Source organism: Phascolarctos cinereus, unplaced genomic scaffold (genome assembly GCF_003287225.1).
Source record: "Phascolarctos cinereus isolate Bilbo 61053 unplaced genomic scaffold, phaCin_HiC Scaffold_1;HRSCAF=81, whole genome shotgun sequence".
Lineage (NCBI taxonomy): Eukaryota > Metazoa > Chordata > Mammalia > Diprotodontia > Phascolarctidae > Phascolarctos > Phascolarctos cinereus.
In genome coordinates, this window is record NW_027555514.1 from 14,890,936 (window position 1) to 14,912,105 (window position 21,170).

A 21,170-nucleotide genomic window follows, 5' to 3' on the forward strand; every position below is an offset into this window, starting at 1 on the left:
ATTTGGAAAGGAAAAAATCTTTCGAGAAATATTTGGCCCGTACACATGAGCCAAAACGCCTCCCCACAAATACTGAGAAAGTCTTCTCTCCTCCAAAAGACAGAAACCTAAGCTGCACCACACCCCTATTTTCTATTTCCATTTCAAGGCTGGGCTCCACTCCTGGCCCTGGCAGGGCCCATCTATGAGTGCTTCAGCCTAGGAGGAGAAACAAGAGGACACTACCTTGGAGACAAGGCAAGTCCCAGTGATTCCTGGTCTGCTCACCAGTCAGAGGCCAGGAGGCAAAGGTGTCTCCAAGGCTGCCCCTGCTCCAAAAGCAGAGGCCAGGGATCGCTTTTGTTCATCTTTGCCCTTGGGGGCTTTCCCTCTCCTCGATTCTTTACCCCAGGCCCTAGCCAAAGCACTGAGCAAAAAGTGAGGCAGAGGGCTTGGCATAGAGCAACCTGACTCTTCTCTCTGACTGGGTCTCTCTCTCTAGCCTTTGCTTGACTTCCTGGGGCGCTGTAATTGGGAAGAGTTTGAGGATCACCAAGTTCTAGGCTAAGACTGCTTAGAACATTTCCTTATTGCAGGATTTTTTTAAAAAAAGAAACCAGACAATATCTGCACAGAAATTCACCTGGACAAAAAGGGGGGTCTCTTTTTTTTTTAAAACTTCATCAAGGGACTACCCCATCAATGAAATCCCTGAAGTAATAAGAGAATACAGGGGGGAATTTAGGTGATGTAAAAGCAAGAAATATTGCTAAAAATAAGAATTAATAAAAACTTGCCCTTTTAGAGCATATAGCAAGCACTTAATAAATGCTTATTGAAATGGTTTGCCAATTTTAAAAAATGCATCATCTTGGTTGAGACCCACAAAATACTGCCAGATTATTACACCCATTGAATACCTAAAATTATTGAAACTTTAAGAAGTGAATGAAGTGACTTGCCCAGCGTCAGATGGCTAGGAAGGAGGGGTGAGGGTGAGTGGGAGCTGAATGCTGGTCTACCTACATTCCAAGTTCAGGGCTCTAACCACTAGGTTAAACAACCTTAGAGAATTGTAGGTTTTGGGTGGGTGAATAAATCACACAACCCTCCAAAGAATGAAGAATTATCATTCTAGAATAGTCCTGTCTCAGGGGTTTGGAATTATTTTATTACAACCCCAGGTATATCTCTTGCCTGAAGGGCATGCTGTTGCTGTAGGGCTTTTCATGAGGATCAGAGGGGAATGGAAGGCGTAGGAAGGTGACTGTCTCCTATGGTTGGGTCACCCAGTTATTAGTAGCTCACCCAATATAGATTTCTCCCCAAAGCGCTATCACATATCACTCTTGGCAAGCCCCTGAGAGATTGAGATGTCTACAATGGCTGACCGGTCAAGAGCCTGACAAGTGATAGCGCCAAAAAGACATGTGTTTGGGGCCCGCTGGTTCTCACTCCTTTAAAAGGAGTCTTGGCTGCTCCCTCCTCTGGGCCCCCCAAGCTCGGCCCCTTCCCTCCTCAGACACAGGCCAAATGCAGAGCCCTAGTGGCGCCTCGAGGTGAGGTAAGCATCAGAGAAAAGCAACACCTGCTGTCTTCCCATAACCCTCCATTCCATATGTACTGAAGGTGCCAGGAAACATTTAACCAACTCCTCTGGCAGCCACAGATGCTCCCATAAAATAAACTCAAAGGACAACATCTGAAATGCCTTCCCTCCTTGTCCCCTGCCCAGCTCAGAGGCCTTTCCTGACCCCCACCCCTCCAAGCCCTGGCGTCTTCCCTCCAGGGGTTCATCCTCTCACCCTCTTTGCAAATACTTTGGTTGTACAGGAGAGGGAGGAGTCTTCCCCAGTAACGCATTATGCCCCTCAAGGACAGGGGTTGCTGTTTTTTCTTGAAATCCCCAGGGTCTAAACACAGTGTCTGGCACATTAAAGACTTCATAATTGTTTGATGAATTTAATTGAATTAGGATATATTGTGCCCAGAGTAGGTGTCTTGAGCAGGCAGAAAGTGGTACCTAAACCAGAAAGATTTCAGTCCCTGCCTGGACATCTAAATGAGGAAAATCATTTGAAAAGTCGCTCCAAAAATGGGGAGGGGGAAGGAGGGAGGGAGGAAACTCAAGCTCTGCTAAGGACACATTAAAGGACCCTGTTCCCTAGCCTATTATGGAATGGAACCAGAGGTAAGGGGAGACGAAGGCTTTTTTAAACTCGGCAGAGCAGCCAACATTCTATAGGAATATATAGGCATCCCTACACTGGGCTCAGTCACCTCACTGATGAGGAATGCCACACGTGGGGCTTCTAGACTCTTTTAGCTTTTTGGGCAAAGGCTAGGAAAATGGCTTTCCAAGGGACTGAAGCAGAACAGGAAAGCCCCCTTCCCCTTGGAATGGTGTGTTCTAGGAATTATTTCCTCTGAGACAGTGACCTATACCAAGTACATACTTGATAAATATTTTTTTATGGTTGATTACTATTCAAGACCAGCATTTTCATGGGTAGTTTTTTTTTTTTAAACTATGGACTGGAAGTTAGGAGTCCCACATCCCACTCTCTGGGGCTGCTTATGACTTGACCAAGATGAGATAAGTAAGTTCAATTAAGTAAGTTCAATTCTCTGTGCCTCAGTTCAGCCAATTTAGAAAATAGGGACATTCTTTTCCTGATACAGCTGAAAGAGATATTGCAAAAGAAGAAAACGATTGTTATAAAAAACCCTTTGGAACAGTTAACATTGAATGAGTGGGCCAGGAGGAGACTGTCATTGTCCAGGAGTGAGAGCTCAACATTCTAGCCTCTGGTGAGAGTCTCCCCTCTTCTTAAGAGGCAAAGTTGGCAGTCAGAAAGGTATGGGCTTGAATCCTGGCTCTGGCCCTTGCTTGGGACATCTCAGGCAAGTCACTTCACTTCTAAGCCTCAGTTTCCTCTTCTCTAAATTGGGGATAATAATAACCTCATTGGATTGTTGAGACTGCAATGGAAATCTAAGGTAACATGTTCTGTGCACCCCACCATGTGTACTGCTATCATCATGCAGGGTGAGGAAGGGATGGGTAGGTAAGAGTCAGGACAAAATGGTGTAATAAAATCAATGCTAAGGTGTGTCTCCAGAGGAGCGGAAAGTTTCAAATGCAAAAATGCAGAGCAGCAGGAAGCATTATTCTCTGTCAAATCTGGGAAACTTGCTTCCTGACAGCATCAGATGTGAATTCTCTCAAATTCAAAAGAAGGTTACATTTTAATGCCTCTTGGTAAGTTAAAAAAAAAATGCAGCCTAACCTGGAATCTCAAGCTGGTTCCCAAGGAGGCTTTTCAAATGTATAACTTCACAGGTAATGGGCGGCAGCTGCATTTAGATAACCCACTGACTTCTAAAGGATATTCCTATTAGGTGGTCTTATTTACAGCTAAACCAGACTAACCCAGGAGTTTTTGAACCTGAATCCTTGGGTTTGTCTTGCAGTGAAGATAGAAAAACCAGTAACTTCTCTATATTGACCTTGAACTTGGAGTCTATCTCATTGGCCCTAGAGATCTATTCCCCAAACAAATGCTAAAATAGGGGAAAACTTAGCAGGAGCCCCTCGACAGGCATCCTCAACCTCTACGTAATGACCAAATAAAAATCTTCTCTCTTCCCAAGGACTGATTGGTCTTTTCATACAAAGATTACCAATAATCAACTGCCCCTCTTAAAGGCAGTGGTGGCTCATTGTAAATTCTTATGTTTGTAATGTCAAAGGAAATGGAGGAAAGCCTCCAGGATAATGGGTGGGCCCCCTTCTCACCCCTTGTGGCAGACTTAAAGGGAGCGCAAGAAGAGAATGCACAGGAGTTTTCAGTGTGTTGTGTTAAACACAAAATTTTGTGCCAAAAAAAAGTCCCCATCTGAAAACCTTACATGGCCAGTTATCAAATGGCCTTTGAAAGGGAAAAATGCATTAAAAAATTTCTAAAACACATTTAGAAATATTCAGAAAGAAATAGCCAAGGGTTGGGTGTGTTATGTGTTCTTTTGTTAAAAGGAAAAGGAGATGAATTATTCTCAGTTTCCATTATGTAAAAGGGCCACACAAAACCATAACCCAACTTTCCACCACAGCCTTCTTTGCTTGGGGCTCGTCAAGTCATCATGTCCCACTTGCGATATCCCAATCAGACTTCAGAAGCTTCTAGGGGCATAGAATCTCATTCAAACTTGGGCTAACCATGATCTCTCTAAAACACACACTTAGCCGAATGCCATCATTCAGGGACAAAACCAAATAGACAAATATTTGGAAGATACTCATGTCTCCTCTTTAAGTTTGATTTTTTAAAGGGTTTTACCAAGCACGGAAATTTGGATTTAAAGAAGATGACTGAACTCTAGCCAGGAAGAGTTGGCATGGGCAAGCCCTTTGGTTAAGGAACCAGAAAACACCAAGGGGTTAGCATTCACCCAAGAAACCCATTGCAATATATTTTTTTTAAACACACAACCCAAAGAAACCAAGGCAGCAAATAACTAGCTTCTTCTCTTGCACCATAAGGGCCCCCCACCCATGGCCACTCCCCAAGAGTAGAATGAGGTGTATATGGGCTCCAGCAAATGCAGGAAGCCAGGGGAGTATCAGGGATGAGGGTGAGCAAAGAGAGGGACTCAGGAAGACTTATAAAAAAAAATCAATAGTAACAACTTTATTTTAAATGTAGGAATCCTTACCTCCCATTGAAGATGAGGTGGGATGTTTCGGATCTGGATCTTACGGCTCCTGGAGGGAAATAAAAGAAAAGAATTAGGGGATGGGTGGGAAAATATATGCAAATTTCCCATTTGGAAATGACAGTGTCACATCTTCCATTAAAAATAACAATGTCTTCCCAATTGAAGAAAAATTCACAGACCAGAAATGAGGCCAAAGGAGAGGAAAGAGAGGGATATATATGATGATGCCACAGTCATAACATTTAAGAGAAGAATTTCTTCCAAGGTTGGTACAATACTTCAAAAGTATTTCTAAAATGAGTGACCAAGTAAGAACACAAGAGAAAGGATTCAAAAGAAAATTTGCCTTTTCCTAAAGATATGATTTGCTTCTATGCTAGTCCTCCTATAATAAGTGACACAGAGGTGCCCCAGACTATGCCAGAGGAACGCACACTGGCTCTGAGGTTGGCCCCAGAGCAGACACCTCTGGTTTGAGTGGTAAAGGAGGGGAGGAGGAAAGAGGAGGAAGGAGGAATAGCCCAGAATGAAGCAATCATCTATCCTTCAAGTACCGAAATGTCCATGGGGGAGTTTTGCATCTCAAGGCAAAGCCAGAGTCTATAAACTCCTTTTGCCCTTCACCCCAACTCAACCTGGTTTTCAAAAGGGCTAGATATTAAAATCCTCTAAATTCCAGATCAGCAAGCCAACAAACATGGTCAGCCTCCCCTTACTGGACTCATCACAAAGAGCACTTCAACTCAAGTCAACATTTTAATAACCCATTCCTATTTATCAGACAAGCTATGGTGCCAAGCACTGGGAATACAAAGGCAAAAAAGCGAAACCAAATGCTGCCTGCCCTCTGGGAGTACTTCCTTTCTAAGTAGAGGTATCACTCCATACCCAGACACACAAATATCGAAATGCTTCCAGAGGCAAAGCAAATACTCTAAGAAATGGAGGGATCCAATCCGAAGGTCAATTTCAATAATTGTTTGTAACAAGAAGCGGTTCTCTGGCAAGGAGGAGGGATACAGGGAAAATTTTAGGTAATGTAAAAATAAAAGATATTAACAAATAAAATCTATTTTTAAAAAGAACTCAATGAGTTCTTAGTTCAACATTGACCAAGTGCCAACTCTTTGTCAGGCATGGAGGGAGGTATGGAGATACAAAAGTGCAAAGAAAAAAAAAAGTAAATCTTCACCTTCAAGAAGTTTCTACACTGGGAAGTGGGGGAACGATACAATCTATGCACCGATAAGTCCAGGCAAAGCAATTGTGGGAAAGACAGGGTGCTAGAACTAGAATAATGGAGGAAGAACTCAATTCACTGAGAAAAATTCGTTGGGTTCTCAACTGGATCTAAATATTCATCAGGTGTCAAGCCAGATACTCAGCCCTCCGATCTGAAGGGCAATCTGAGGCAAAATTAAATTGCACCTCTGGGCTTCTGCCTCTTCTGTAAAAATACAGGATTTTAACTAGCTACTTCTGAGGTCCCTTCCAGAGGATCCAAATCCAGGATTCTTCCCTGTCTCCCTAAATTCATGAAACCTCTCCTTCTCCTGAACACCAGATAGGTCTATCACTTTTTAGGCGATTGGTTATCTTGTAAATAAAATTTTGGTTTGGTCAGACTGCAGCCAACAGTAGTTGTGTTCAGCCTAGATTCAAAATGAATTCCTTTGTGTCCTCCCTCCTGCTTCGCCCCCACTGTTTCACCCCCCCCCCGAAAACACTGACCCCAGATGCCTTGAGGAATTCTAAAGAAGCCTGTACAGAAACTAGCACTAAAAAGAGGTATTGGGGGGGCTGGGAAGGGAGACGCTACAGGATTTACCTTACTTTATTAGGAAATCAGATTTGAAACGATATAACTTCCAAAGACAGCCTATTAAAGAAGGAAAGAGGAACACATGGCCAGAGTAAACATACACATTTCAAATTTTAAGTCACTGAGAAAAGATTCTTGCTTTGAAACAATCCAGGGCCAATATATGGATTTCAATGTTGTCACAGGCAACTAGAATTGTGTTTCTAGCAAGTCAGGCCCATTTAAAAAAAATGTTATTGCTATTTCTTAAAGCAAAGCGTTTGGGATCTGATTAACAAAAGAAGAAAGAATCCTTTGATAAATGTCCAGGGAAGGAAAGCACGGAGCAACCTACTGGGACTATCTAGGAGTCCCCAATTGGAAGAAACTTGGGTACACAAAAATCTGAATTTATAATTCAAGTAAACTGGAGCAAGGTGTTAGGGAATGGATGGGGCCGACATGTCACATCCTTAACAAAAGGAGGCTTTACTTTCCTGAAGTAGTCAGCACTCAATTTTCTTTTAAATGGGAAATGCCCTCAGTGTCTTGAGAGAGAGAGAGACAGAGAGAGAGAGACAGAGAGAGAGAGAGACATTTACATATCTCTAGGAATATCTATAATGTAAATTGGGGAACACCAGGACTCCAGCAGATCTCCAGCTACAGAGCCCAGGGTTTCTCAGTCAGATCTCCTCTGAAAGATTTCCCCGTCTCTTCTCAATCCAGTGGCTATTTGGCACTTGCCCATTTTCCTGCTAGCCAGGCTAAAACAGCATCCAATATATGGGGAGTGAGAAAACAAAATCTCCCCCAAATTGGCCTTCTACAATATTTAAGAATATGATTGGTAGATAAAATATTTAATGACATTTTTTAAAAAAATTCAATTCACATATTACCAGTAGAAAATGTTTATTGGTATTTAAAAGAAAACCCAACTTCCAATGCAAAAGGCATGGACACAAAACTGTCACCATGATACATGTTTTGAAAAATGTACCCAGATGAAGAATTTTCTTTCTAGAATAACTAAAATGCTTCAAATAAAATACTCATATTACTACTTGGCTCTTGCTCTAAGATTAGTTAGTTGTTGGGGTTTTTTGTTTGTTTTTTAACTATGCAATGAGAATACTTTTGCATGAAATAGCCATTAGGTTGAAATACACCTTATATATGGGATATAAACCACACACACACACACACACACAATGCTGTCCCTTTTACAAGTTAAGCAAAAATAATTTGGTGCCTTCTTTCATAGTGGGCTTCATCTTATCAACTATGGATCTACAGACTGGTGGGTAGGATTGTCCTTGTCTACCTAAATCTCAGAGGCCTGGGTACTAGGCTAATCTCTTAGTTTCTATAGAACTTAGAAATAGGAGATTCATTGTCTTAGGTCCATAACAGAAAAACAGAAATCAGAGCAAGTCTAAAGCATAGGAAGGCTCCGCTCAATACCAGTGCTGCTGCCTCTCCCTAGGTTACCTTCCATCTAGGGAGAATGTCTATGTCTATTTTTATTTCTACCCACGTAGTTTTCTCCATTAGAATGTAAACTCCTTGAGGACAAGGATTATTTATGCTGGGGTTTTTTTTTCTTTATGTTTCCAGCATTTAGCACAGCTCCAGGCACAAAGTAAGTACTTAATAAATACTTGACTGACTGAAAAGTGATTCAAAGGTGGTAAAAGCCAAACTCCCCTACTTTCACTTCAAAAATCCACAATGGAGCCCATTTCTTTGTTGAAATGTAAGGTAAATGCAAACTTAAACCATCAAATTCTATTTGAAGTGCCAGGAACTGTGCTAAGCACCAGGAAAATGAAGACAAAAGTCACAAATCCTAGTTTATTAAGAAGAGTGTAATAATTAGGTAAATTTTTCCTAAGGAAAAAAAGCACTTTAATTTTGACAAGTTCCTCACTGCCAAGATTCAGTCAAACTAAGATTCTAATGGCAAAAACGTCAAATGGCCATTTCTAAAACAGCCAGGGCTTGTTGAAAAAGTGAATTAAGTACTTTACTTGGGTATATTTCACTCTCTGGAAAGAGCGAAGTAAATTTTCTAGCTATAACCAACTCAGTTATCTAGGAGAGGAGTCTGTTTTTGTTGAAATCTGGGTAATTTAATAATTTTTTTTACCTACTATTTACCTCTCCTCTTTCAGCCAATATGCTAGGGTACCATGCCAGACATTTCTAGCTTCACCTCCTCCTCCGACTGGCCCTCATCTCCCCTGACTGAAGTGATCCCCACAACAGGGATGCCTTCACTAAAATTCAATGAGCTGAGCAAGGGGAAAGCCCCGTGGGTGCTCCCCAGATGCAAACTACCTGGACAAAGTCGTCATTTTTCTTTTTCTCTGACTCAATTATTTTACCTCTAAAATGAAGCTGTACTAGGTTATCTTTCAGGCAGAGGTCTTTAATCTGGGCTCCATGAACTTTTGTTTCTTAATTTTTCTAACTAAATTTCAGTATGATTAGTTTCCTTTGTAAGTATATGCATCTAAAAATATTATTCAAAGAATGAGTCCATAGGCTTCACCAGACTGCCCAGAGGAGTGCAGGATGCAAAGAACGAGAATTCTTGCTCCAGGTTTCTCTCAAAGCTCTCAGTGAGGGGTAGGAAAGAGGCTTTGGGTCTAATGCTTTCCTATGCAGGACACCAGGTGGCGACATAAGCCCAAAACTTCTGTCCAAAGGGGCCACCAGCTAGTCCGTTGTAGACAGTTAGGTTTTAGAGGTTTGGGTCTCTAAGGAGAGCCACTGGAAAGCAAGGCTTCATCTCAGCTCAAAACCGGCATTTTCACATGACTATTACTTAGGGATGAGGGCTAAATTTAGCCACAAAAGTATAATTTGTAACCTTAAGTTTTTTGGACGCAAGGCATTTTCCATAAGCACACGTGAAAGACATAAGATACTTTGTGTATCAGACAGTAAAGAGAAATCGTTACAATGGCATTATTGCCCATAGTGCAACTTTCAAGAGCTGCTAACATACAGATCAAATGAAGGTGTGAAGAGCATTGCACTTGTTAAAAAACAAGGTGAAAGGGTATTCAACTTGGAGGTGGAAGACTCAGATTGGAATGTTGGCTTTTCTACCTATTTCCTGTGTGATCCCAGTCAAGTCACTTAGCTTCCATATTTCCATTTCCTCATTTGTAAATTTATGATTGCCTGCTGTATAGCTGATATCAATGTCAGTTATCTTATCCTCCTACTGCTTTAGTTTCCTTATTTATAAAATGGGGACACACAGAACTTTTTTTCTCTTTCTTCACAAGGAAATAGAGTCACAGGTTTAGAGAATAGGAAAGAATGGCCATCTAATTCAACTCGATCATTTTTACAGCTAAGAAACAGACACCTACAATAAAGGAAGTGACCTGCCCAAGGTTTTCTAACTCCTAATCCCACACACTGTCCCCTGCTCCAAGCTGAGTCCCTTAAATGGCCGAATGGGGGGGGGAGGGGAGAGGGTTTGAAATTATTGCAAAGACAAAAGACATAAAGAAAACATTTTCTAAAAATTAATAAAGCAGAATTTAGTACCTGCAGTACTTACCTCAAAGAGCATTGTGCAGATCAAATAAGCTAATGAAAAGAAAGGGGTTTTTGCAAACCTTAAAACTCTCTATTAGCATCAGTTTTTATCATCATCATTGTCGTCATCTAGGCCAACATTTTTGATTTCACAGATTAGAACCCTCAGGTGATGAGACTTGCTTAAGGTCATGGCCTCACACCAGATGTGCCATGCTGTCAAGTTTAACAATCTATCGTTGAAATACATGAAGTAAGCACATTCATCATAATCCATGTAGAGCATGATTAATATTGAAATTAAATGACAGATCATGCTAAGTTTTCCCCATACTTATTATTAGAATGGAGGCAACTGAGAAGGGCAGGCAGCTGCGCTTCTGCCGGAGTTATTCAAAAGATTATCCACATTAAGGCCACCAACCGCATTTGCAAAATTACTATTGAATTTTAATGTTTCTAAGAAATCCCAGTCACTTAGACCTTTGAGCTGCAGGCTGGTGGTTTTGCTCCCTCATGCATGCCACCTGATAATATCTCTTTTTCCAGGCCTTCCCCTGCCCCCCCCACCCCCACCAAGACCCAGATTAAAAAAAAAAAATCATCTCATCCAGGAAGCCTTCCTGATTATGCACACAATGTTCTTCTCATTCAGTGTTTGCTTTTTCAAGGCTCCTATATGACTCTGTAGTGTACCTGTTATGGCACAAGTACTGTCTGGCATCTCCAACCAGCCTCTGAGTTCAAGGTCAAGAACTGGCAATGACTATGAGAAAAGCCTGGTGTTGGGGAAAAACATTGGCTTTAGATTCCTAGCTCCGGGTTCAAATGCTGCCTTTGTTACTTATCAGCTGAACAAGTCACTGTATTTCGTGGGGCCTCAGCTTCCTCATCTGTAACCCAAGAGGGAGGGGTAAGATGGTTTCTAAGGCCGCTTCCAGCTCTAGAACTACGCTTGCCTCTGGGGCAGTTTAATGGTGCCGCCTCATTTCTCATGGGTAAGTTGTCTACCAAATAGGTTGTCAGCTCATTGGCAGACAATGTTTCTTTTTCTGTGCCACTGCTGGGGACCTATAAAAGCCCTATGAATACTTGCTGAATTGAGTTATTCACAGACTACGCCGTCCATCCCTGAACAAGAGAGTTGACTCCACTCTTTGTCCTAGGTCTTAAGCTTCTGAAAATGTAGCCTTCCAACAAAAAAGTTCCTGCAACTATTTCATAAAATCACAAATGTTGCAATCCATGGCAGGAACCCACACTGTTTAACATTAGCGGCAGGCCCTGCCGTTTAAATGAGCTGCTTAATAAGACCTTTTGCAGGTTTTCAAAAAAAAAAAAAGAGCAGGCACATCTTCTGGGCTTAAGTCGCAATGATTTAGTAGAAGGAGAGCAGTCTCAGGGAGGAAAAAAGCCCAAAGCTTTATTCTACAATAGACTATTCATAGAGGCTTCAGACACATTTGGGAAAATAGCTATTGTTCTCACTTTTCCTCCCATATTAAAAAACAAAAACCTTGAGGTTTGTACAGATCACAAAACAGAAGTCCCCCCACAGGGTTTACCACCATTTGAAACCAGTTATTAAGATAGTAGCTGCTCTCAAATCCAATCTAGTTTACTCTTGGCTAGCTCGGAATGAAGTTCGATTTGTCAAAGAGATTCTCAAGTTACTGAAATAGCTTATTTTTACCCAAGGCACAGGGTGTTTTTCATGTTTGTTGAAAAGAATTCATACTTGCTTTGGGATTATTAAAACATTACAGCCATCAGTCCACGAAGGAAAGGATTTCCTAAGAGGACTAAGGCAATGGCATTGGAGAAAACACAAACAACAACCATTTTGTCACTGGATTAGAGCAACATAGTAGCCTAAAGAGCTGGTCTTGCAGCAGAGCTGTGTGGCTATGGGCAAGTCACTTAGCCCTTCTCAGTTTCTGTTTTCTCATCTCGAAAATTAGGACAATAGTACTTGCTTCACAGGATTTTAAGGATCAAATGAGATAATGTATGTACTGAAACATATAGATGTGGGCTGCCAAGTATGTCTGGGGCTGCCAAGCCAGTAAGATTTCACATGAGCATTCAACAGGTGTGATGCTTAGCCAAGAAAGCTCCCTAGAATTAGATTTGGGGCAAGTAATATTTGAAAAGTGACATAGTGACAACACTCCAAGTACTGAGACTCCCATCACATAAAGGTTCGGAAAATGGAGCAGCCTAGCCTAACCCCCTCCCCCCGTTCTGATTTGTTTCTGAGCACTCAAGTTCTACTGCTCACAAGGCTTATTTGTTCAATTTTTTAAACACTCCACACACAATCTGGCAGGATAAAGCATGCAAGAGAATATAATAGCTCACAAGAGGAAAATAAGCATTTCTTAGAAAAAACAAATCCCCAGCTCCCGGCATTCAAGCGATTGGTCCCTGGCAGGAGAATAAGCTAGAGTGGCGGTGGTCAAGGACTCCATCCCAATCCTTCCACCTGGCCTTTTGAGCCCTCCACCAACTCACCTCTTTGTCTGGCTTTGTATAAGCCCATTTCATTTCTCCCCTACCCCCACACCCACTCCAGCTCAGGCTGGATAGCTCTTCAAAGTTACAGCCCAGCCCCCTCCAGCATGAAATGAAAGCCAAAAGCAGGGGGCCAGCTACCCAGGCTGTGTGATAACAACCACAGTTATTCCCTGGGTCTGGAGGCACAGATGCCAAGATTCCTCCCTTTGAACACGTTTGGAAATTAGATCTGGATATTTGATTAAGAGCAGAAAAGGATCTGAGAGGTACATCCCACCCAACCCCTTCACTTTACAGATGAGGAAACTGGGGAGCTGGGGAGAGGGAGGGAGACGGTAAGCCACACCGCTAATATGCAGCAGCGCTGAGCTTTGAAGGCAGGTCTTAGGACTCAAATGCACGGTTCTCTCTCTACAGCACCGTGTGCTGCCCACAGCTCTCTCAAAGAAGGGTTTCAAACTCCCTGGTCAGTCTGGTAAAGCCCCTGGATCCCTTTTCAGAACCATATTTTTAAAGGCATAAACAAAATACAGAAGATTCTAAAGAAAATCAATTATACTGAAATATGGCTATCAAAAATAGTTTCAAAGACAAACTCACGGAGCCCAGGTTGAGAACCACTGCTAAGTGCATTTTTTGGTGAAGTCTTGGAAAAGATTCACTTCTTTTGTTAGTCAGTGGAATAAGAGAACGCAGCTTGGAAATCAAAGGAGCCAGGAGAGGTCAAATCTTGCCTCTGATACTACTCTCCTACAGGCTTTTGGGCAAATCCCTTCACCTAGGTGGGCAAGACTTAAGGACGTCTACAAACCCGAACCGCCCCCCTCCCTCCCATCCCCAGGAAGTGTCAGCACATAATTGAGTTCCTGTGTTTCTGGGACAGTTCAGTAACTCAGCCTTACTTTCTCTTTCCCTAGAATCAGGCCAAGGACAGTTGGGTTTTTTCAACTGAACAATTACAGTAGAACTTCATAGGATGCTACCTACAAAAAAGCCACAAGGAGCCCTCAAGGTAGGGAGTTTTCTTATTACTGTAAAAAAAAAAACACTTAAAAATCTGCACCTAGATAAGGCGGCTTGCTCCAAGGCAGCAGTTAACTATTCTTCAAGCTTACAATTAGACTAAAACCACATAATTATGACCATTCACGACAGGGAGAGCAACAAGCCTACTTAATGTACTTTTAAAATCTGGAGGGGAGAAAATTTAACTGCTGCACTCTCTTTATCCCCAACTGTTAAAGAAAACATTTAAGTCTCTCCAAGTTAAAGCTTTTCAAAGCAGCTTTTGAAAATTGGCAGGCCTTGGGCTCCACCCTGGTACCTATAGGTTTCTAAATCAAAATGCCAGTAAGCCATCCATAATGTCTAGGTGTTGACCTAGCCCTCTTTCTAGCATCAACAACTGGTGTTTCTAGAAAAATCCTGCAAAGCACTTTACATGCACGATCATATTTGTGCCCTAAGTGCTATCTGGCAGGCTCATTTTTATGAAATAAAGCATTTCATATTTTATTTTAAGATAACAGAATCCTTGATATAAAAGTGGAAGAGACTCCAGAGGTTAAGTAATCCAACCCCCTCATGTTACTGATGAGGAAATTGAGTCCCAGAATGAACCTACCCTCACTAAATCTACTCTAAGTGATACCCCCACCCCCAGCACCAAAATCAGAGATCTGGCATAGTCTGAGCTTTTCCAGTGCCTGACTAGAAGCCATTCTGTGTTTTGCTCAATAGACAGAGGGCTTGATTATGATTAGAGTCAGGAAGACAAACATGAGTTTAAATCCTGCTTCTGATATACCTCTACATGGTGTGTGATTTGCAAGACACTTCATCTCCTGAGCCTCTCACGGGGTTTTGAGGTCTGGGATTATTAAACACTAAATTAGGCATCCCATATAAGAGATTGGATTAGCATTGGACTACCCCAAATGCCAATGGGGAAAAAATCATATTAAATGGAAAAGCATGCAATTCCACCATTGTCCTCAGAGCCAAAAAGACCTGAGTGAGAATTCTGCCCTGAGAACCTTACTAGCTACCAGGCTGTGAGCAAGTCACCTCTGTTAGTCTCAATTTCCTCACCTGTAAAACAGGAATAATAGCAAGGAGGACCTCCTAGGATTACTGAGACTTTAATGAGATAATGGTCATATAAATGTCCATTAAAGTCACAGGGATTTTTTGGACCTTCATCTCCTGTTTCTCCAAAAATTGGAAATCCATGTAGGATAGTGTCCAAACCACAATGACCCACAGTGGGTAAGAATTTAAGATAGAGAGTTCCGAAGGGTCAAATGAGCTGTCAGTAGCACACAATCTGTAGTGATCGGAAACATTTTAATTTAAGATACCTTTGTTATCACTGCTCCAAAATTGTTCTAATATTTCTACAAAATAACTTGTTCGAAAAGATCTGAAACCCAGCCATGTGGAACACCAGTAAGTAAAGCTTAATTTGTTACATCTTGTGAGGTGGAGAGTGAAAGAATGGGACAAATGAATCTTTCAGGGGATTTGGATTTAGCTTCAATATTTTGCAAAATTATTTTGTTATTTTGCAAAAAAAAATAAATCTTTTAAAGCTCTGCAATAGGGCGTATGTTTAGCTTAATAGCTAAATTAGTAAGTCACCGTAATCTTCACTTGGCTCAGCAGCTGCGAAGCTTTAAGTATGTGTCCAAGCTGAAAGCTTTCCACCCCACCCCCCACCCCACTGATCTATGTCTTTCTTCCAGCTGGAAGGGTGGGGGTGTCTAAGCTGCCCCAAATCTTCATAGTCTTTGGTAGGGTGTGTACATAGTATAAAGGCAGTCTTAAGCCTCTGATATCAGAAGGAAAACTTGAGAAAGCTTCTTGCCTTACAATTGGAAACATAAGGGAAACTGAGCCAAGAACCGGAGGTCTTTAGAGGTCTTTCACAAGATCAATTTCACAATGAGGCATGCTGCAATCCTCTAAATGGTTAAGAATGTGTGCTGGGTGGACTAATTTAGAGTCTGGGGATTTGGGGTGTACCCAAATGCTTATAGAGTGGATAGAGAATTACAATTATGGCTGAAAACTTACTTCTGACCCATACATTTAAAGACTAAATAATTCGAAAGAAGGATAGAGAGATACCCACCCACCTCCGGGTGTGCTGCTTGAAGGTCCTGTCACAAATCTGAGTTCTAGCAGTTAAGAGGGACTGAATAGATAAGTCAAGTCGGACAGGTTAGCAGGAAGTTTCTGATAAATAGGTCTCTTTACTGGAGGCCCTCAGAGTACTGAAGATAATTAGATAAAGCACCTCCATGCACTTCTGTAATGAGTCTGATAGGGTGCCCTGGCTCTTGCAGCCAGTCAAACCTGAGCACTACATGCCATGTCATGGCAATATTTTAGATTCCAGTCTTTCTGGAGGACTTGATTGACTAGGCAGACAACCCTTCCACCACCACCCCTCAAATTCTGTACTTCTGCGAAAGAAGTTTGCTTGAGATTGTCTTCTAGAAGGCGTCCACCATCTAAGAAAATGCTATTCTCAACGGTACATTTCAGTGAGCAGGAGATTCGTAAACAAAAGCTAGCTAGTTCTGTGAAATCCGTGTGTGAAGGGACCCAATCTGCCCCACCCCCCTCGTTACAAATCGCCTCTTTTCATACAACTAGAACTAGGTCAAGTTTATACACACGTTTTCAATCTGCCACTTGAGAATTCATACTCTCTGCTAAAAAAAGAAAAAAATTGGGTAATTTACAAAATAAAAAAAAATCTAGCAATAATACAAAATTGCAGACACAAACCATGAGGCTGGTTCAAGGCATCCTGGGTATTGTGAAGCTGTGTTCACAACAGGAAACTTATAATTGTGTGTTTGCTGCAATTTCTCTACTACCAAAAGGAGGCAGAATTCAAAGACAGAATTAGCTCCGCCAAAACCTACACAAGTCAAAAACAAAAGTTTCATTAGACAGGAATTCTGTACAATGAAAAGGGGGAGATACACTCAGACACCTGAGCTGAGCAGAGCACAGAACTTTCACAAAAGAGGACAAAAATCGTGAATGGCCTTCCCTCTTCATTTATATACATTCACATCTATTCAAACCTTTAAATCTTCATTTTAGAAATATTCCAAAAAGCTCAAACATATTTTCAGTTTAAAAGAGCCCAGATGAAGACTGCCTCTGTTTCCCCTAGCAATATGTTAGAGGTGCGAAGGGTGGCAGCATAAAAACCGAGAAGATCTCACCGAGTTGCCATAAGATTTCTTTTGTTTTAAAATATTTTTTGCCCTACTATTCGAAAGAAAAAATTTACTAGATGCACCACAAAAATGTAAAATAAATATGCTCATCCAGAGAGAACAAATTAAAATCGGATAATGGTCATAAAATCATTTTTATAAAAATTAATTTTTCAGCAGTACTATTTTAAGACTACCTCATTTCAAAAGCTCACTGCACAATACAAATCTTAAGTCTGTGACATAATATGAAATAACTACATTTGTTTGGGTGTATGTAATTGTAATTAAAAAAAATAATATAGGAGTTTAAGTTTGCTGGCTTAAACAAATTTATAAATTATGCATTGGTAAATATTCCAGGCACTAAGTATTTACAGCTGCCATGGAAAGCAACCACACCAACATTCTATTTCATTTGAAAATAAAACATTTCACAACATAATTTAAATTTTTTTAAATAACAATGACTGCAACCAGTTCGATTAAAAACTTTAAAAATTTCCTTCTTTAAAGACAAACTTTATGCTTCTTGATATTTTCAATATTATTCTTACCAAACTCCTTTTCAACAAGATATTCTATATCTAAGAATTCTTTTGCCTTGAAAAAAATAGTTTACAATTTGACCAATTTTTTTAATTGTTAGGAGTAAATTCAAAGCATTGAAAAGGTCAATACAGATACTAATACTATTTTTAAAATGCATGTGAAGCTTTAAAAAATTGCAAGAGGAAGGCATGAAACATAGATCTAAAATTGATTTCTAATTACCATAATGGGGAGGGAGAGCAGCTTTGTTACAGTCTAGAAAAAAAATCATTTTGTAGCAATTGTGAAAAAGAAATTCTAACATTCTACTCACAGCCATCTCAGTCTAGCTAATCGTCCAAGAAACCTTGGTCCAAGCCCTGGGAGTCCCAGTAGGCAGCGGCGGCTGACTTGTACTTCTCCACCCAGTTCACAGCCTCCCGTCCATCCCAGCAGCTAATAATTTATTCCTGTTTGTTCTCAATTCCCCCAGATTCACAGATTTGACTCTATTCTTCTCCTTTAAATTCCAAACAGATCAGTACCTCCTAGGTCAAAGTGACATTGGATTTTTATTTGTTGATCTGCCAGTTGTGTGACTCACTGAGGGTCTCAAGAACACTCAGACCCAATGCACACACATGCTTGGAGCAGGCATCCTCAATCCAAGGGTTCATCTGATATATCGATAAGACAACCGTTCAATTGCTGCTCCCCCCTCTTTACAAGCCACCCCCCTTGAATGTCAAGGCAGAAAAACTCAAATTCTCTTGGATTTGTGGGCAGAGGTGATTCAAACATTTCGAAAACCTTGCTCTAACCTTTGACAAACTTGGTCTGAAATATTCATCTTAAAGTGAAGTCAAAGCTTGCCCCCCCCCAATCCCTAGGTCAAGAAGGGAGGAGAAAATACAGATAGGAAGCAGGATGTACCAGATAGAGAACTGACCTCAAAGTTTGGAACACCTAGATTCAGGTCCTACCAGACTGAGGCAGACTGGCCTGTGTGTCCCTGGGCAAATCACTTAACTTTTCAGCACCGTCAGCCAACCCTCTGAGTTCAGGGTTCTTAACCTGAGATAACAACTTCTCGTTTTAATATCTGGATAATTACATTTCAATATAATGAGTTTCCTTTGTAATCCTACGTATTCTGTTTTACACATTACAAAAAAACCCATTATTTCTTTAAAAAGGGGTCTAGGTCCATTGGCTTCGCCAGGCTTCCAAAATGAAGGACAATATCCATAATGATAAAGAAACTCTGTTCTCAGACTAGAATTTGCAGAGATGGGACAGATTTACTTTGGAAAAGAGGTTCCTCCCTGAGAGCTCCCTATGCTAATGAAATCTCAGATCAAATAAAAGGAAAAAATACACCTCTCTCTCTCTTAAGGCGCTTTGAGGGTAAAGGCCAGAATATATAGTCCAACTCCACCATTTTGTTATTAGAGGAGATGGGTAGAGAAGAGAGGATCTATTCAAAAAGGTGTCATAAATACAAAAAGATATTGTTTTATTTTAAATTTTTTAAAATATGTTTTAAATTGGAAAGGTCCTCAAAAATTCCCTAGACCACAATATTAGAAGGGCATTACAGGAATTATCAAGCTAAGGAGTAATATTTCTTGGAGGGGAGAGCCAGGAACATTTAGAGGACATAGGCATTTGAGCACACACGAGCTACCCAATCTTTTCAGTTTCCAAGTATAAGACATTTAGATTGCAGCCCGATGGCAGGCACTCTCAGCAAGACAGATACGGGGACAGGCCAAGTGAGTGAATGAATATCCTACTCTGATCCTCAATCCAATACTGCATGTGGCAGAGGGTAAAGATAATGTGGATCAGATGTTGGAATAAAATTAGTGTTTCTTATGTTTAAGCCATGACACTCACATATATAAATGTGTATCTATCTAAACACAGAGACAGATGGAAAACTGCCTGAAAGATAAGCCTCAGGATAAACCACGATGGGCGATGATCCATCCTCCTGGGAAGATCATCCTTCTAAATGCAGTGAGTCATCTACTGCTTCCAGACCTCAAACTTTGGGAGGCAATATGACCTTGGCCAGCACCTTCAGTTCTTGGGTGGTTTTCTTGAGTAGTTCAGGAATAACAGGCATTTAAGCTGCTACTGCTGCATGCCTACCCTAGAGCCGACTGCCAGGTAGTACAAAGAGCAAAGTGTAAGACAGCTTCCCCAGTCACGGGCAGAAAGGGACTGTTAGGCTCTGAAAGCTCAGAGCTAGTCAGACCCTCCTAAAATCCTGCCTCATCTCACTGTATGGCTCACCAGCTCATTAGTGAGAGGAAACGCAACATCTGATAAGTACAGATGCAAAGTACTGGCATCCTAGGCTGGGGCTCCAACAGGTGTCTGCCAAATCGAGGTTTAATTCAAGTTGAAAAGTGGAGGGGGAAATAGTGAAGGAGAGGGAGGGAACAGTAACAATTTACCAACTAACATACAGGGGAAAAACCCACAAAGGAAGCTATCTAAAAATAATTTTTGGAACTCAAGTAATCCAAGCAAAGAGCTAGGTTAGGGATTAAACCCGAGATTTCCTTGCTACAGTTACTCTGAGATGAGCAAGTTCCTTCTATCAAGGTAGATCAGCTCCTCTTCCTACTCTGTAATACAGAGGTTAGAGGTTGGTTGGTGCACTGGAAAATGAAATGACTCACCCAGGGTCACAGAGCCAGAATTCGTCAGATTTGAACCTTGGTCTTCCCTGTTTCAGGCTCAGCTTCTAGGCAGTATACCCTGCTGTCTCTTCCTACCTCATACTTCTTGAGAAAGCTAACCTGGTGCACCTAGAGAGAGCTATCTATTATCGTACACCAAAGAAGCCTCAGCTCTGGGTTGTTGTTTTTTTTTTTAATGCTAACATCAAGACAAAAGCCAATAGGCTTTAAAAATTCCACTTAACAGGTCTCAATTCTTTTTAAGAAAAGGCTCTCAAATTTTGAGACAGAAAGGATTTTGGAGGCCATCTGCTCCTTCCTTATTTACAGATGAGCAAAGTGAGGCTTGAAGGGCTTTAGCAGATCACATAGCTAGTGTCTGATGGGGCGTTCCAACCCAGAGCCTCTCTCCCACTCTGAATCTGCTTTTCCAAAACCACACTGTCTCTCTCCATTCAGAATTAAAATGAGAGATGACTGCGAAATTAGGAAAGAGATATAGAAAAGAGAGAAGAAATAACATGTTTTCAGCAGGGTGGGAAGTTATACAGAATTCCTGAGAAGTAAATAAAATAAATAATGAAAGGACTCCCCAGCTGGGAGCAGTAACCCCCAAAATACCACCTCCTTTGCTCTACACCTTGTTATACTGCTAAAGGTACATCTTAAATCCCAAGGGAAGCTAATGATGTCAATGGATTTTTACCTTTATTATTTTTATGCAGTTTGGTTTTTGTGTGCATGGTTTTTCTTTTTAATTATGTGCCCAGCAAAGGGATTGCAGCCCATGCTTAAGGAAATTGTCAAGCTCTAAGATGACATCCTCCCATAATCCCAATTAAACCAGATTTTTTAAATGTTAATTAAATAGTGAGAGGTAGTCACCTACCTTGCACTTCATTAAAATTAAAGGATCATGGGGAAAAGTACTGTATGAAAAGAGGCTGAGGGTCAGAAGGTTTCTAAATGGAAGCACTTGGCCAAATTCATGCCTTTCACTGCCTTCCCAATCCAAGTGACAACAGGCTCCCAGCCTGGATGTGCCTTCCCTAAACAGGCTAACTGCTAGAAAAAGGCTCCCTCCCACCTAGGGAAAGCTGCCAAAGCACGAACTACAATCTCTCTCACTTT

General features: G+C 41.2%; 1 protein-coding gene across 9 annotated transcripts in view; it reads right to left on the reverse strand.

Annotated features, from left to right (window-relative positions):
• Nucleotides 1-21,170, reverse strand: part of IGF2BP3 (insulin like growth factor 2 mRNA binding protein 3) — a 100,645-nt gene that overhangs the window by 63,040 nt on the left and 16,435 nt on the right. For all 9 annotated transcript variants that reach the window (XM_020993225.2, XM_078150833.1, XM_020993221.2 and 6 more), the window contains exon 3: nt 4,696-4,744. In XM_020993225.2, the coding sequence (XP_020848884.1) occupies nt 4,696-4,744 (49 nt within the window). The remainder of the gene's footprint in view (nt 1-4,695; nt 4,745-21,170) is intronic.